This window comes from Olea europaea, unplaced genomic scaffold (assembly GCF_002742605.1).
Source record: "Olea europaea var. sylvestris unplaced genomic scaffold, O_europaea_v1 scaffold1681, whole genome shotgun sequence".
In the NCBI taxonomy this organism is placed as follows: Eukaryota; Viridiplantae; Streptophyta; class Magnoliopsida; order Lamiales; family Oleaceae; genus Olea; species Olea europaea.
The window spans coordinates 101,881-116,233 of NW_019234485.1; the positions used below are offsets into that span (position 1 = coordinate 101,881).

Genomic DNA, 14,353 nt, shown 5'->3' on the forward strand with positions numbered 1-14,353 from the left:
TCGAAAGATTCTTTTCGAATTATCATGGCTCTTGTGGCACACTATAATTTGGAGCTTCATCAAATGGATGTTAAGACAGCATTTTTGAATGGAGATCTTTCTGAAATGGTTTATATGAAACAGCTTGAAGGTTTTGTTGTGAAAGGAAAAGAGAACTTGGTATGTAAGTTAAACAAATCATTATATGGACTTAAGCAAGTATCTCGACAGTAGTATTTGAAATTTGATGAGGTTGTGACATCTCTTGGTTTTGTTGAAAATACTATTAATCAATGCATTTATCTTAAAACCAGTGGGAGAAATTTTATTTTCCTTGTATTGTATGTTGATGACATTCTACTTGCTAGCAGTAACTTAGGGCTGCTTCACGAGACAAAGAAAATGTTGTCTGCTAATTTTGAGATGAAAGATCTTGGAGAAGCTTCCTATGTACTTGGCATTGAAATACATCGTGATAGAAATCGTGGTTTATTGGGACTTTCTCAGAAAGCTTATATACGACGTATTCTAGAAAGGTTTAATATGCAGAATTGTGCACCTGGTGATGTACCTATCATAAAAGGAGATAAGTTTAACAAAACTCAATGTCAAAGGAATGAGTTGGAAAGGGAGTCTATAAAGATGATCCCATATGCTAGTGCTGTGGGGAGCTTGATGTATGCTCAAGTTTGTACTAGACCGGATATAGCCTACGCAGTAAGTGTCCTTAGCATAAAGCAACAAGTAATGTAGAGATGGCACCATCTATGAATATAAGTCGACATTGATGTACATGTCTACCTGACTAGATGTTGGTGACTTCCTCAAACCCCTTTATCTTGCATCATGAGGAAGTAGCTCGAGCATTTGTCGCACTGCCACTTCCCCAAGATTGAACCTAGAACAAATGTTGCATCCATGAAGAAAAGCACCAAAAACAGCAACATCAGGTTGAATCACCATTTTCTCAATAAAAACAAAGGCTTCCTATATATAGCTGTAAGTATTATGCCCCAAGTCCAATCAACTTTGGACATAAATATTTTTATATAATTAATGCAATTTAATAGTATATCTATTATTTAATGAATAGACAATTAAATAAATAATAGAGTCCGTAGATTCAAATCTTCGTAATTTGTTAATCACAAGGAGTTGTGATTGTGAGATACAAATTACATCTGATTGAATCTTAAATCGTCCGTGGTCATAAGTAATAACGAGATACGGATATCGTTATTACGGATAGACCATCACGTGTGGCATTTTTTACTTGTGAAGTAAGTAGCTGATCTCACAAGCTAAAGTGTGGTGACACGTGGATGTTTTGTTATAGAACAAAACATTGGAGACCCGCTGAGAGATTTCACATCGATAACTATTTGAGTGTCAGTGGTTAATCTCTAATGTTCGGTAGTGGAATTGGTCCTTAGACTTGAGGTCGTCATGGTATCTTATATAAGGACAGTCATACTTTGGCGTTGTTGGATGTTACTCTGCAAAGGGCCGCTAATACGACATCATTCGGGTACGTCAAGAATCGTATGAAGATTGTGATTGACCAATAAAGGATTCGTCACTCTTAGATAGTAGGAGATTATGATCTGCATTTCATTCAATTAAGTCGATAACAAAATCCTTGGCTAAGGTGTACTCATAAGTTGAAAATGAGTTTTCGACTTATATTGACTTAATAGTAGCGTGAAAGATATAATCGATATTCGGGATTGACACAATTTTATATTCCGTAATTGATCGGATCATATTGACAAAGGGATTATAGTTTCACGGTAAACGAACGAATTTGATTTTGTCATACCACGTGACATTTTCCGTCACACGTATTGCCCTGACACATTGCTAGATGTCAATCAGGGACAGCGAATGCAAATTGACGATAAATTAAAATGGTGTTTTAATTTATCAATTTTGATTAGATCAAAATAATATTTCACGTCGTTAGGCATCGTGGTTGGGAACCTAATGGGTCGCACACAAAAGAGAATTGGAAGATTGCAAATTGCTAATTGGTTAATTTAACAATCGTTGTATAAATTAATTAATTGGATTTGTTATTTATATTCCCGAATTAATTAATTGGATTAATTAATTTACGGATCGGGTTTAATTAAATATTGGACCGAATCAGGCTGAGCCCGTTTGGATTTATATAAATACATGGCTAGGGTTTGAGGTCCATATGGTTTTCATTATTCTTGCTGGCACAAGAGGAAAAACCCTGATAGCTGCAATCTTATTCTCTATGTGGATTACCGTTGGAGGCTGGACAATTGGACAGCTGTGGGTGGCGAATCAAGATTACTAGAACGAAAAGAAAAGTAAAAGGTTTACAGAATTCGTTAAAGGTACAATCTTTATCACGATTTCTATCTAAACACAAAGGGATCCTCGGTGGGAATCGAAATAATTTTAATTTTTCGTTGTGCATGTATAAGTAGATTCCTAACATAGCCCGCCTTAATGAGCCAATAAATTGACCATGCATGTGTAATGCCTCATGGAGGGAACAATGTCATATTCCTTGCCAAGGCCGGCCCTGGGGTAAGGCTAACAAGGCAATGGCCTAGGGCCTCCAATCATATGGGGCCTCAAAAATGAAAAACAATTCACTTAAGAAGTCCAATTAAATTTAAAAGATAGATATAAAAATTAATTTAACTACAGTGTTTTTGGTTGTTCTAACTAATACAATCTTAGTCAAATTGATATTTCTCAAGTTTAATAAACATGATTGATTTTGAGCTACCAAACGAGCTCAATGTCATTAGCGTAATCTGATTTAATTTAAAAACTAATATTACATACATATCAAGTAGTTATTTTAATGAGTTACAACTTGAAGTTGCTTTATCCAAATTAACATTTTCTCGAATCCAAAATGTGTCATTTATCACGAGTTTCGGAATAAGTCCAATGTTGATAGGATAATTTTGATACTCCAATAAATACACATTTGGTACAACTACATTATTGACCTCAAAACTTATTTTTACTTTAATCCCTCAAAATCTCAAATTTAATAAAAGATTTTTGAATCAAAATCATAAGAATCTAGTTACGTTTTTAATCACTAAATAATCATAACTCATCACACTATCATCTAAAAGTTATATATTTCTCACAATTTTACAATCTAGTAACTAAATTTTGTACTTTTTATAACTGAAAATCATTTTTCTCTTTACGAGTCATCCTTACAATATTCAAAGGATTTCAAATAATGGTTCTTAAAAAGTATTTCATGATTTCTAAATTACACTTCATTCAAGATTTTTTTTAATTAATAATTTTGAAGATAATTACTTACATAACAATTTTTTTTTTCCAAAAACGGGATAATTTAGTTAAATATTATGTTAAACTTGTCTCCAGAGTTGTCGGAATTTTTATTTTATTTTTTGCAATTATATCTTATAGATTTTACCCAATCTTCTTCTAAAATATAAATATATTATTTATTTAAAAATTTAAAGTATTTTTATGTTTGTAAAAAATTTATGTTCAAAGGCCGCATAATGATAAGTCGTCTAGGGCCTCAAAATTCTCGGGACCGGCACTGTTCCTTGCACATTGTATTGAAGTATTTCCACCCCTCTTTTATCATTTCGGTATGGTCACAAGCGGATAAGAAGTTTGTGAAAATTACATCAGTTGGTTCTATGTTTTCCTTCAGCATATCGCAGCTATCGCTGAAAAGCGCCAGGCAATCGGTAGCATGCTCGTGTTCTCCATAGCAGTCAATATTTCACTCTATGTAATTGTGTTCTTCTCTGACATCCCGTCAAAAACACTGCGACCAGATTCTGCATCACCACATTTGGCAAATTTAGAAGTGCTATACCGACATTGACATTCTTGGCTGACAAAAACCTTCTTCGATAGAGTAGGCATGAAGAGACGAATCAAATCTGATATCCCCGAGGGAAGCACAGGCTAAAAAGGTTACCCACCATAGCTGTGGAATCATGCTGGATGTAACTGATCTCATTCAATTTCAGTGCCTCATTAGCAAATCCACTTTGAGCATACCCACTAGTAATAGAGTTCCAAGCAATCACATCCTTATGAGAAAACGTCTCAAATAAATAATTTGAATCTCCTATTCTATGACTCTAGGCATACATGCCCACTAGAGGGTGTCACACTAGCATCATCTAATCCAATCTTAGTCCCAAGATTATGAACTGATGCACCCAACGTCGAATTACAAGCAGAAAGTACACTCACCAAGGTAACTGCATTGGGCAAAATACTTTGCCATTTTTTGTCTGTAAACAACTTCAATGCCTCTTTTACATAACCACTCCGGCCATACCAATGATCATGGCAGTCCACGAAACAAGATCAATAATGGAAAACTCATCAAAAATCAAATAGGCATCCATAAAAGCCCTGTAATTCACATACAATATCCACAAGAGCAGTAACTACACCTCGATTGCATTCTTCATCACATATTCTATACACCTACTTTCCCTGATGCGATGCCCCTAACTTTTCACATGCAGTCACTACACTCATGAAAGTGTACTCGTTTCCTTCAACCAAGCCATCTCTCATGCGGTTAAACAAAACTAACCCTTCTTGACCACAATCATTCTACACTTACCCAAAATCATCAGTTTCCAAATAACGTTTCTATTCAAAAATTTTGCCAGCAATTTTTTCCTGCGCTTAGCATACATATCAACAAAGGCCAGTTAACATAAAACTATCAGGTGTCCCTAACTTGACTATATAACCATGCAATTTCCTTCCTCCGCTAAAATTTCTCAACTCACTTTATGCCTTCAGCACAATAGAAAACACAATGTTATCCTACACAGTAAAAGTTCTCCTCATAAATTCATCGAATTCAATAATCTCGTTAAATAAATCATTCATAAAGTACCATCTGATCATCAATTTATAAGAAGAAAAATTTGGGTCCGCAATTTCATCAAACAACAAAAATGCAATTTTGATACGCCCAAATAAATAAACCATACAAACTGATTGATTTGGTTTTTTAACATAGGGTCGTCAGATTAACGATCTCACTTAAAGGGCGTGGATTTTTTTGAGAGAATAGAGGGCCTTGACCCTTGAGAGGGAAAACGGGTTTGATGAAATGGAGTGGATTGAAGCAACTGTTGATTCAATATGATTGGAATCTGGTACTGATGTTTAGATTTTGATCCTTCAGGATTTAAAAAATTGTTCCTGAGATGACGAAACTAGGGATGTTTTCTGTACAGTGAGATGAACTTCATTGTTCTTTTCATATTTGTTGAACTTGGAAATTGGTCCCTCCACGTGGCCAACTGAAAGCTACTCCACGTATTCCTTCCTACGCAATCAACAAATAGTCAAGCGCTACACAAATCAATCAATAAAAGGGGAGGAGAATATATAAACTTGTTATGGAGTGCTCTGTATTAAGAGTTTCATTACCTTTGCCTCTTGTCAAACTTTGAGTATTTACAGGTGGTATGAACCGTTGGATGTGGAACGCGTATATACATCTGACGGTATGAAGCGTCTGCTCATAAGCGTCAGTCAGCCGCGTTTGTAGAGTGGGCGGACAATTTGTTTCCTCTTAGTTGAATTGACGTAAAGTTGATAAGTCACATCAACTAGCCTCATGAAGACATCAAATCAATTTAAGCCTTAGTTGTAGGACAAATCTCAAATTGGCGGCGGATCTTCTAATCGGGTTCCACTTGATCTCGACCTCAGAGGTGAGATGTTTCGGCAGATCAGTAGTAGGAATCGCTATATCAATTCGGAGAAGTTTCGGAAGGGTCGTTTTCAGGTCGGAATAAATGGTGCTGCGGGGGATCCACTTGATCTCGGCTTCGGAGGTGAGATGACACTTCGGTATCCGAGGCGTATATAATCGGGGCATAACAGTGGTCCCCCAAGTCCGGAGATGAATATTTATATCATGCGTGGATTTGCTTTCCTGACCGGACCGCAAGTTATGGGAGTTTTGGGGGTTGATCTGTTGCAGCAATCGAGGTTATGATAATAGGCAGATGTGCCAAAGCTTCGCTATTGTGCGTAACGTTCGAGGCGGTCAAGCAGCATGGGACGTCGCGTAAGGTGCACCGAAACTTCATGAATATGGTACGCTGACCCCACAGACCGACGCGTTGGGAGATGGTTGAAACTTTGTAAAGCATGGGAGGGAACGCGGCGTCCGAGGCGATGACCCAATAGGGCCTTCGCGTCAGGTGCGTCCAAGCTCTGTAAAGTTGGATGAGGAACTCATCTGCCACCGGTGCGCTGACCCAAAAGGTCGACGCGTGGGGAGATGGCGAAACTTTGTAAAGCATGGAAGAAACGCAGCATCCGAGGCGATGACCCAATAGGGCCTTCACGTCAGGTGCGTCCAAGCTTTGTAAAGTTAGAGGAGGAGCTCATCTGCCACCGGTGCGCTGACCCAAAAGGTCGACGCGGGGGGAGATGGCTGAAACTATGTAAAGCATGGGAGGGAACGCAGCGTCCGAGGCGATGACCCAATAGGGCCTTCGCGTCAGGTGCGTCCAAACTTTGTAAAGTTGGAGGAGGAGCTCAATTCGAGGTGACCCAAACGTCAAATGATTTGACAACTGTTGCGTGTTTTCAAGGTGACAGTTGGGTGCCATGCCCATTCTCCTAAAAGGCTGCTGCAGCTACTAATTATTATCGACGGCTGGTTGTAACCGAGGTGACGCGTTTCAAGTTAGCGTGAAAGTCACAGCGACATCTTGGGCATAGATCAAATCTGGCGTTTCATTTCAATGGCCTAGATTGAGGATGCGACGAACGGCTTAGATTGATCGCATTTGAATTCAACGGTGGAGATCGGACTTGTTTTTTCTATAAAATGAGGACTCTGGGGTTTTCTCAGACTTTCTACCTTTGCAAAACTAGAATTATACTTTGCTCTCAAATTTTTGGCGATTTCCGGCGTTTTGCAAGCAATTTCGACGAGAAAGAACTAGACTTCCGGCGAGAAAACTAGGCTTCCAGAAACCTTACACCATTTCCTGCTAGGAAAACCTCCAAACCCGTAAGTTTCAGCACCTATTTAGGCTTTTAAATTTTTAAAGAATGGCCTCGGATGGGAGTTCTGGTTCAGGGAGGGGCTTAGAAATAGTGAGGGTGGACGAGCCCATTGTGGCGACCTCCTCAGAAATAGCTGGGGCAATAATGGGGGGGAGAACATATGGAAACGACCAGATAGCCCACCAGATACCTCTGTGCATTGGGGGGCGTCGGACTACCCATCGAAATTAAGGGAGACCGACCTGGGTAGACTTAGGACAGAGTATAGGATCCCTGACAGCGTAGACTTAATCCTCCCCGAGTCGGAAGAGAGAGCCTGTTACCCAAGACCGGGCTGTGTGGCCATTAGTGAGGCGATCTTTAAGGCCGGACTCAGGCTGCTTATCCACCCATTCTTTAGGTTGGTGCTTAGGTCCTATGGGTTAGCCCCGACGCAGCTCAATCCGAACACCTGGAGCCAGATGGTGGGCTCCTGGATGTTGTGGAAAGAGGCGTCATTCGGGGTGGAGATGCCCCTTTCCGTTTTCCAGACCCTCTATATTCCCAAGGTTACTGCCGGTGGGATAAGACCCGGGGTTGGTACTACCTTACGTCATGGGGTTCCCATACTCCATTCGTGGTCGATCTGTTGAGCTCCATCAAAGAATGGAAGAGCTCATGGTGTTGGGCAGCGGGGCGATGGGACACAATGGAGGGGGACCCCCTGGCGCCTCTTACAGTTCCAATGAAGTTTTCAACACTTAGTGAGTATACTGCTTCTTTTATTTTCTCTTCGGTTCGACTTGTGTCTAACAGTTATGTTTCTTTTGTAGGTTCTCTTCCTCGGTGCGAGCTATCAACGGAGGATTTCGACACTATCTGTGTCATTTATCAGCTGCCTCAGAAGAAGAGGTCCTACCACAGGCTGATCCAGAAGAACATCCATTTCATTACTCACGATTTAATGGCGTCTCAAGGTAATAGGACCGAAGTCCTTACTTTTTATTCCGAACTCCCTAAACTTGTACTAATTCCTTATTTGTTTCTTTGCAGATAACTTTAACAAGAAGCTGCCAGTGCGCCTCGACTTCAAGACCATCCAGAAAATGATGGCTGAGGCACGGGCACTGAAGGCCTCCTCCTCCTCGTATAAAAAGCAAATGGAGGAGTTGGTGGAGGCCAGTAAGAGGCTCTAGCCTCCGACGGAGGAGGAAGTTCAGGAGGACCCGGAGGCTGACCTCCGAAGGAAGGGCAAGAAGAGTGCCGCCCCTCCCAGACGCCCAACTGTGGAGAGACCACCCCTAGTTTTGAGGCAGACAACTATTCCCACGGGGGTAGCCCTCCCGGAGAGAAGCCCCGCTCCAACTGAGCCTGTCGCTACTCCGGACACAGCACCCCTTGCTGCGGTGCCCATTGATCAAGCTCCGGGGCAGCAGAGGAGAAAAAGGCCCCGTCCCTCAAAGGAGGTTGATTTCCTAGGCACCAATCCTGAGGAGCCCGTAAGGGAAGTGTTGGAGGCTCTTCCTCCCGAAACAGCTGCGGTGGCGGTGGTCCACAACAAATATTGGACAGAAGAGTGGAGGGACCACACCGCCTCCTACACGGATGAAGATTTGGTGGCTACGAACAGCGCCTGTGTGGCTCGGGCCCTAAGTACAAGCATCCAGCTCGAGGGCCTGGTGAAGGATCTGAACTCTAAGATGGAGGACCTCGTTAAGCGCCTCGAGGAGGCGATGCATTATGGGGATGCTGTGAGGGCGACCCAGGCTAAAGCCACAAAGGCAGAGGAGGAGGAGAAAGCTGCTGAGGCTCAGCTTACTGTTGCACAAGCAGAGGTGGAGCGGTTGAAGAAAGAGCTCTATGAGGTGGAATGCCAAGTGGCTGCTGTGACTCGACGACTTGATCACGCCAATGAGCACCACAAGCTCGCCACCGATGCTCTGGAGGCCTCCAACAGAGAAAATGCAGAGCTGAGGCAGCAGACAGAGGCCCAGTCAGAGGAGATTGCCTCTTTGAAGGAGGAATTGAAGTCTGCGGGGGAGGTGGCAGTCGAGAACTTTATTGACCACTTCGAAGACCATCCCCTGCATGATGACTTCGCCAAATTCTGGGCCTCATGGAGTGCCCAAAGCTTACTGGGTCGACTGAAGGAGGTGCATCTCACTCTGGACATCTCTCCACTGGAGGCAGAGTTTGGGGGGCCAACTGGAGGTCGGCCTGATAAGGTTGTCGAGGAGGCTCCGAAGGCCCAGGAGGCGGCCAGTGCTGAAGTCCCTCCAACAGACTAGGGTTATCTTGTAATGGCTTCGGCCCCCAATGTACTTAAATTTATGAAATGAAATGAGAAATTTTTGTTAAGTATTTGGGCTTCTGCTTCTTTGTATTTTCTTTGTTTATACTTGTATGAACAACAAACGTTAGACTAATTGCCTCGCGACAATGACCAGTTAATAACTGTGGACCGGACCGCTTAAGTTAACATAAGTTTAAACACTGAAGCGAGTATGAAGCGATTCTTAATGCCAACTTATTAATAATCTGAGATCAGACCAATTAGGGAAACATGAAGAGCCGCTTGATGTTAATCAGCTAATAATTGACGATCGGATCGCTTAAATGAACCTCCTGAAGCACTGAGGAAACTATTCACTAACTGATGTGGTTTGGAACTGAAAATTCATTACTAAGATAAATTACACCACCCTTTACAAAGGCGATTCCATCACTTAGGGAACTTTACAACTGAGATCAGATCGGGACAATCGATTCGCTATAACACATTAAGGTCAGATCGGAACACAGTCTTATCACTAGTAGTACTTCCTCAAGTGTTCGATGTTCCACTTATGAGGCAGCGTCCTTCCTGACATATCTTCAATTTCGAAGGTACCAAGTCGAGATTCCCCTCGAATGCGGTAAGGCCCTTCCCAGTTCGGGCCGAAAACTCCTGACCCGGTTGGTTTTGAAGATTGGAAAACTCTTCTGAGGACGAGGTCGCCCAAGCGGAGAGTTCTGTTTCTGACCTTGGAGTTGTAATAGTGGGTCATCTTTCGATGATATTTGCCTAAGGTCACTTGGGAGGTGTCTCTCTTTTCCTCAAGGAGGTGTAGTTTGCTTATTCGGGCCTTGTCATTGCTGATCTCATTGAAATATATCTGTCGATGTGATGGGACCCCGATTTCGACCAGACTCATTGCCTCGGCTCCGTAGGTTATGGAAAATGGGGTTTCACAGTCCGACAAGTCGTCCTGATAGCCCAGAGGACGTGGGGGAGTTCGTCAACCCAGGCCCCTTTTGAGGCATCCAGTTTCCTTTTCAGGGTGTGCTTGATGGTCTTGTTCACTGCTTCAACTTGCCCATTCGACTGGGGGTGATGAGGTGTCGAGAAGTCCTTCTTTATGCCCAATTCGTCGCATAAGTCTCGCATCTTCCTATTGTTGAACTGCCGCCCGTTATCAGAGACTATGGAGTGGGGGATGCCGAATCTACAAATGATGTTTTTCCAAACGAACTTGGTAGTATTAGTCTCGGTAATTCGGGCAAGGGGTTCTGCCTCGACCCACTTAGTGAAGTAGTCAATGGCGACAATGGCGAAAGTTGCGCTTCCTCTCCCTTTTGGGAGTGGACCAATGAAATCGATGCCCCACTTGGCGAATGGCCAATGGCTGGTTACTACAGAGAGACTCTGAGCAGGCTGTCTTTGTACGTTCGAGAAGCGCTGGCACTTGTCACATTTCTGGACAAATTGGCAAGCATCCCTTTTCAGGGTTGGCCAGAAGTAGCCTTGATGGAGAACCTTGTGTGTCAGAGCCATTCCTCCGGAGTGATTTTCACAGATTCCTTCATGTATTTCTCTGAGTATGTATGTGACCTCTTCGCCGCCTACACATCGAAGAAGGGCGAAGCGAAGCCTCTCTTGTAAAGGGTGTCTTCTTGCACGACGAAGTGTGCAGCCCTTCTCCTTAATTTCCTCGCTTCGCCTCTGGAAGCAGGCAATGTTTGTTCCTTCAAGTACGCGATTATGGGCTGCATCCAAATGGGGTGCCTTCTATCCAAAGTACCTCTTCGCCTTCGGAGGTGGAAGGCTTTGATAAGTGCTCAATGGGGACGATGTTTAGCAGCTCTGAGTCCATGCCGCTGGCTAATTTTGAGAGGGAATCTGCATGTGCATTTTCTAAACGGGGGACTTGAGTCAGTTCGATCACTTCAAAATGGGGAATTATGTTCAGAACTAACTTCAAGTACGCAAGCATGTTACCATCTTTGGCTGCGAAATTCTCATTTACCTAATTTACTATGAGCTGAGAATCATTGCTTGCTAGGAGCTTCCTGACCCGCATTTCCTTAGCGAGCCTTAGACCTGCCAGAAGGGCCTCGTATTCGGCTGCGTTGTTTGAAGCTTTGAAGTCGAATCTTACCGTACAATTTAGCATATGGCCTTCCGGACTCTCCAACACGATCCCTGCCCTCGCGCCAGCCTCTCCTGAGGACCTATCTACAAATAATTTCCATGTGGGGGGCTCGGCTGGTTCCATTATAGCCTCCATTTCTAGGGCTTTGGTAAACTCAACCATAAAATCGGCAAGGGCCTGGCCCTTGATGACGTGTTTAGGTCGGAACGTGAGATCGAACTCACAGAGCTCGATGGCCCATTTCAGCAGGCGTCCTGACGCGTTTGTTTTCTGCATTACCTGGTTTAAAGGGAAATTGGTGAGGACTTGTATCGAATGGGCTTGGAAATATAGCCTCAGCTTTCTTGAGGCTGTGATAAGTGCGAGTGCCAATTTTTCCATGTCTGGGTAGCGTGTTTTAGCTGGGAGAAGTGCTTTGCTGATGTAGTACACTGGCAATTGACGCTCATTTTCTTCCCTGATTAGGACTGCGCTGACTGCTACGTCCGAAACTGCTAGATACAGTAATAGAGATTCATCTGGTTGAGGCTTCGACAAGAGGGGTACTTCTCCGAGGTGCTTCCTTAGAGCCTCGAAGGCTTCTTCGCACTTTGAAGTCCATTGGAATTTCTTTCCTTGCTTCAATACATTGAAAAAAGGCAAGCTTTTATCAGTGGCTCTGGAGATGAAGTGGTTGAGTGCAGCTATTTGACCATTGAGACTTTGGACCTCCTTCGATTTCTGAGGTGACCTCATTTCTAGTAAGGTCGTTACCTTTACCGGATTTGCCTCAATTCTTCTCTGATTTACAATATATCCCAAGAAATGGCCTGATGCCACTCCAAAAGTGCACTTGAGGGGATTCAATTTCATATTATACTTTCTGAGTATCTGGAAGGTTTGGTCAATGCGACTCACGTGTTCGGTTGCTTGGAGGCTTTTGACCAACATGTCGTTTATGTAAACCTTCATGATTTTGCCAATGAGTTCGACAAACATCGTGTTGACTAACCTCTGGTATGTGGCCCCGGCATTTTTCAATCCGAAGGGCATAACTTTGTAGCAATACAGGCCCCTGTTCGTAATGAATGATGTAGCTTCCTCGTCAGGTCGAAACATGGGTATCTGGTTGTACCCTAAGTATGCATCCATGAAACTCAGTAGTTCATGCCCCGCAGTGGAGTCTACAAGTTGATCAATTCTCGGAAGTGGGAAGCTATCCTTGGGACACGCCTTATTTAGGTTTGTGAAGTCCACACATACCCTCCACTTCCCGCTGGACTTTTTCACCAGAACCGAGTTGGATATCCACCTCAAATATATGGCCTCTCTGATGAAAACACTATGGCTAAGTTTACTTACTTCGTCTTTCAGTGTCGTACTGTTCCGGGTTCAGGGCGCACCTCTTCTGTCTATGGGGGGCATAGGAGGGGTTAATGTTAAGGTGATGGCAACTGATCCTAGGATCTATTCCCACCATATCTTCATGTTTCCATGCGAAGACATCCAGGTTTCCTTTCAGGAATCATATCAGTCTCAGTTTTTGCTTCAGGTGATAATGACTTCCCTATGCGCAAGACTTGATTGGGGTCTTCCGGGTTGACGGGGAAAGTTTCCAATTCTTCCATGGGGGTCGCATTTGGTTCATAATCGATTATTCAGGAGTCTAACTCATCAAGAGGGTGTCCTTGTTCGGGGCCTCTTCCATGTCGACGTCTCCCTCTTGTTCAGAGATATGCCTTTGTTCAGGGGCATCGAGCATTTCCACGTCCGTACCGACTTCAGCGGGTACCTCGGCAAGGATTACATTAACAGTTCGAGGCTTGGATTTGCGCAGCGAGTTTAGGTAGCATGCCCTGGAGCCCATCTGATCGTCCCAGACTGTTGCAATCCCATGTTCGGTTGGGAATTTCATGCACAAATAGTGAATGGACCTCACAGCCCAAAAATCTTTCAGAGCGGGTCTGCCCAATACTCCATGATAAGCCGATCTATGATCTACCACCAGAAATTCCATGAAATGCTGGGCGACTAGGGGTGCCGAACCCATTTCCACAGGCAGGGTGATCCGCCCTCGTGGGATGATGCTGTCCCCAGTGAATCTAAACAGTGGGTCGGTCATGGGGATCAACCCATGTTCAATTTGCATTTTGTCAAAAGTGGAGCCGAACAATATGTTCACGAAACTGCCATTGCCAATGAGCATGCGTTTTAATCCGTTTCTAGCTACTACGGCTCTTACAACCAAAACATCGCAATGGGGGTGGTGAACTCCCTCTGAGTCAAACTGGGAGAAGGTGATTGGGGCCATCTTATTTGCTGATTTCGATTCGTCAACAATGTAAGTAATCATCGGGGGATCCTTAGCTTCTCTTGTATAATTTCTCTGGGCATTCCTGGTGTTGCCACCGACGTGGGGTCCCCCAATGATGGTATCGATTTCCCTGATGACCTGGCCTCACGAAAATTGGGCTTGGTTCCCCTGCCTGGATTGGCCTCGGTTTCTCGATTCTCTTCTACGAGGAGATTGTTCCTGGTGACCTCTCCCTCCCCTCTTCGGGGAGGTGGATCTGCGAGGGTGTTCGTTTCTGCTGGAAGTGTGAGGGTTGCTTCGATCAGGGCGTCGATTGGCATCACGACACTCGCTGGTGTCATGTCCGTATAGTTGATGGAATGTAAAAAACCTTGCTCCTGTCAAAGGTCTGTTTGGCCTCTTTTTCTTCTTCTTATTGTTATCAGTTCTTCCAGATGGTCTCGCCTCAGCAGTGGCGTTATCATATGCCAACACCGGCACTGCATTCAATGTGGCGGAAGCTAGGGCCTATCCGGATGTGGGAGCTATGGTATGCCCTGCTTGGGTCCATTGCTGAGTAACAAGGTGTGTTGTGGGGCCTCGACCTACCTGCCTCTGTGGAGGAGGGAGTCCCTGTGCGGCACGATTGCGATGATCA

General features: G+C 43.8%; 1 protein-coding gene across 1 annotated transcript; it reads right to left on the reverse strand.

The window, feature by feature from the left end:
- Window positions 1–3,902: 3,902 nt before the first annotated feature.
- LOC111377587 (pentatricopeptide repeat-containing protein At2g03380, mitochondrial-like) lies at window positions 3,903–4,986 on the reverse strand. The gene is made up of 6 exons (XM_023000719.1): window positions 4,892–4,986; window positions 4,782–4,788; window positions 4,472–4,599; window positions 4,316–4,392; window positions 4,123–4,184; window positions 3,903–4,061 (listed from the first exon to the last, which is right to left on the reverse strand). The coding sequence occupies exons 1-6, from the start codon at window positions 4,984–4,986 to the stop codon at window positions 3,903–3,905; spliced, it is 528 nt and encodes a 175-aa protein (XP_022856487.1).
- Window positions 4,987–14,353: the final 9,367 nt, after the last annotated feature.

Bases quoted from the DNA above. Each gene is read 5' to 3' on its own strand.
- LOC111377587 (XM_023000719.1), bottom strand. From the start codon at position 4,986: ATGGTTTATTTATTTGGGCGTATCAAAATTGCATTTTTGTTGTTTGAT. The intron at 4,185-4,315 runs GTATGGCCGGAG...TGGGTGCATCAG, and splicing joins GTGGACTGCCATGATCATTG to TTCATAATCTTGGGACTAAG. The intron at 4,062-4,122 runs GTATGCCTAGAG...TTTTCTCATAAG, and splicing joins TGACACCCTCTAGTGGGCAT to GATGTGATTGCTTGGAACTC.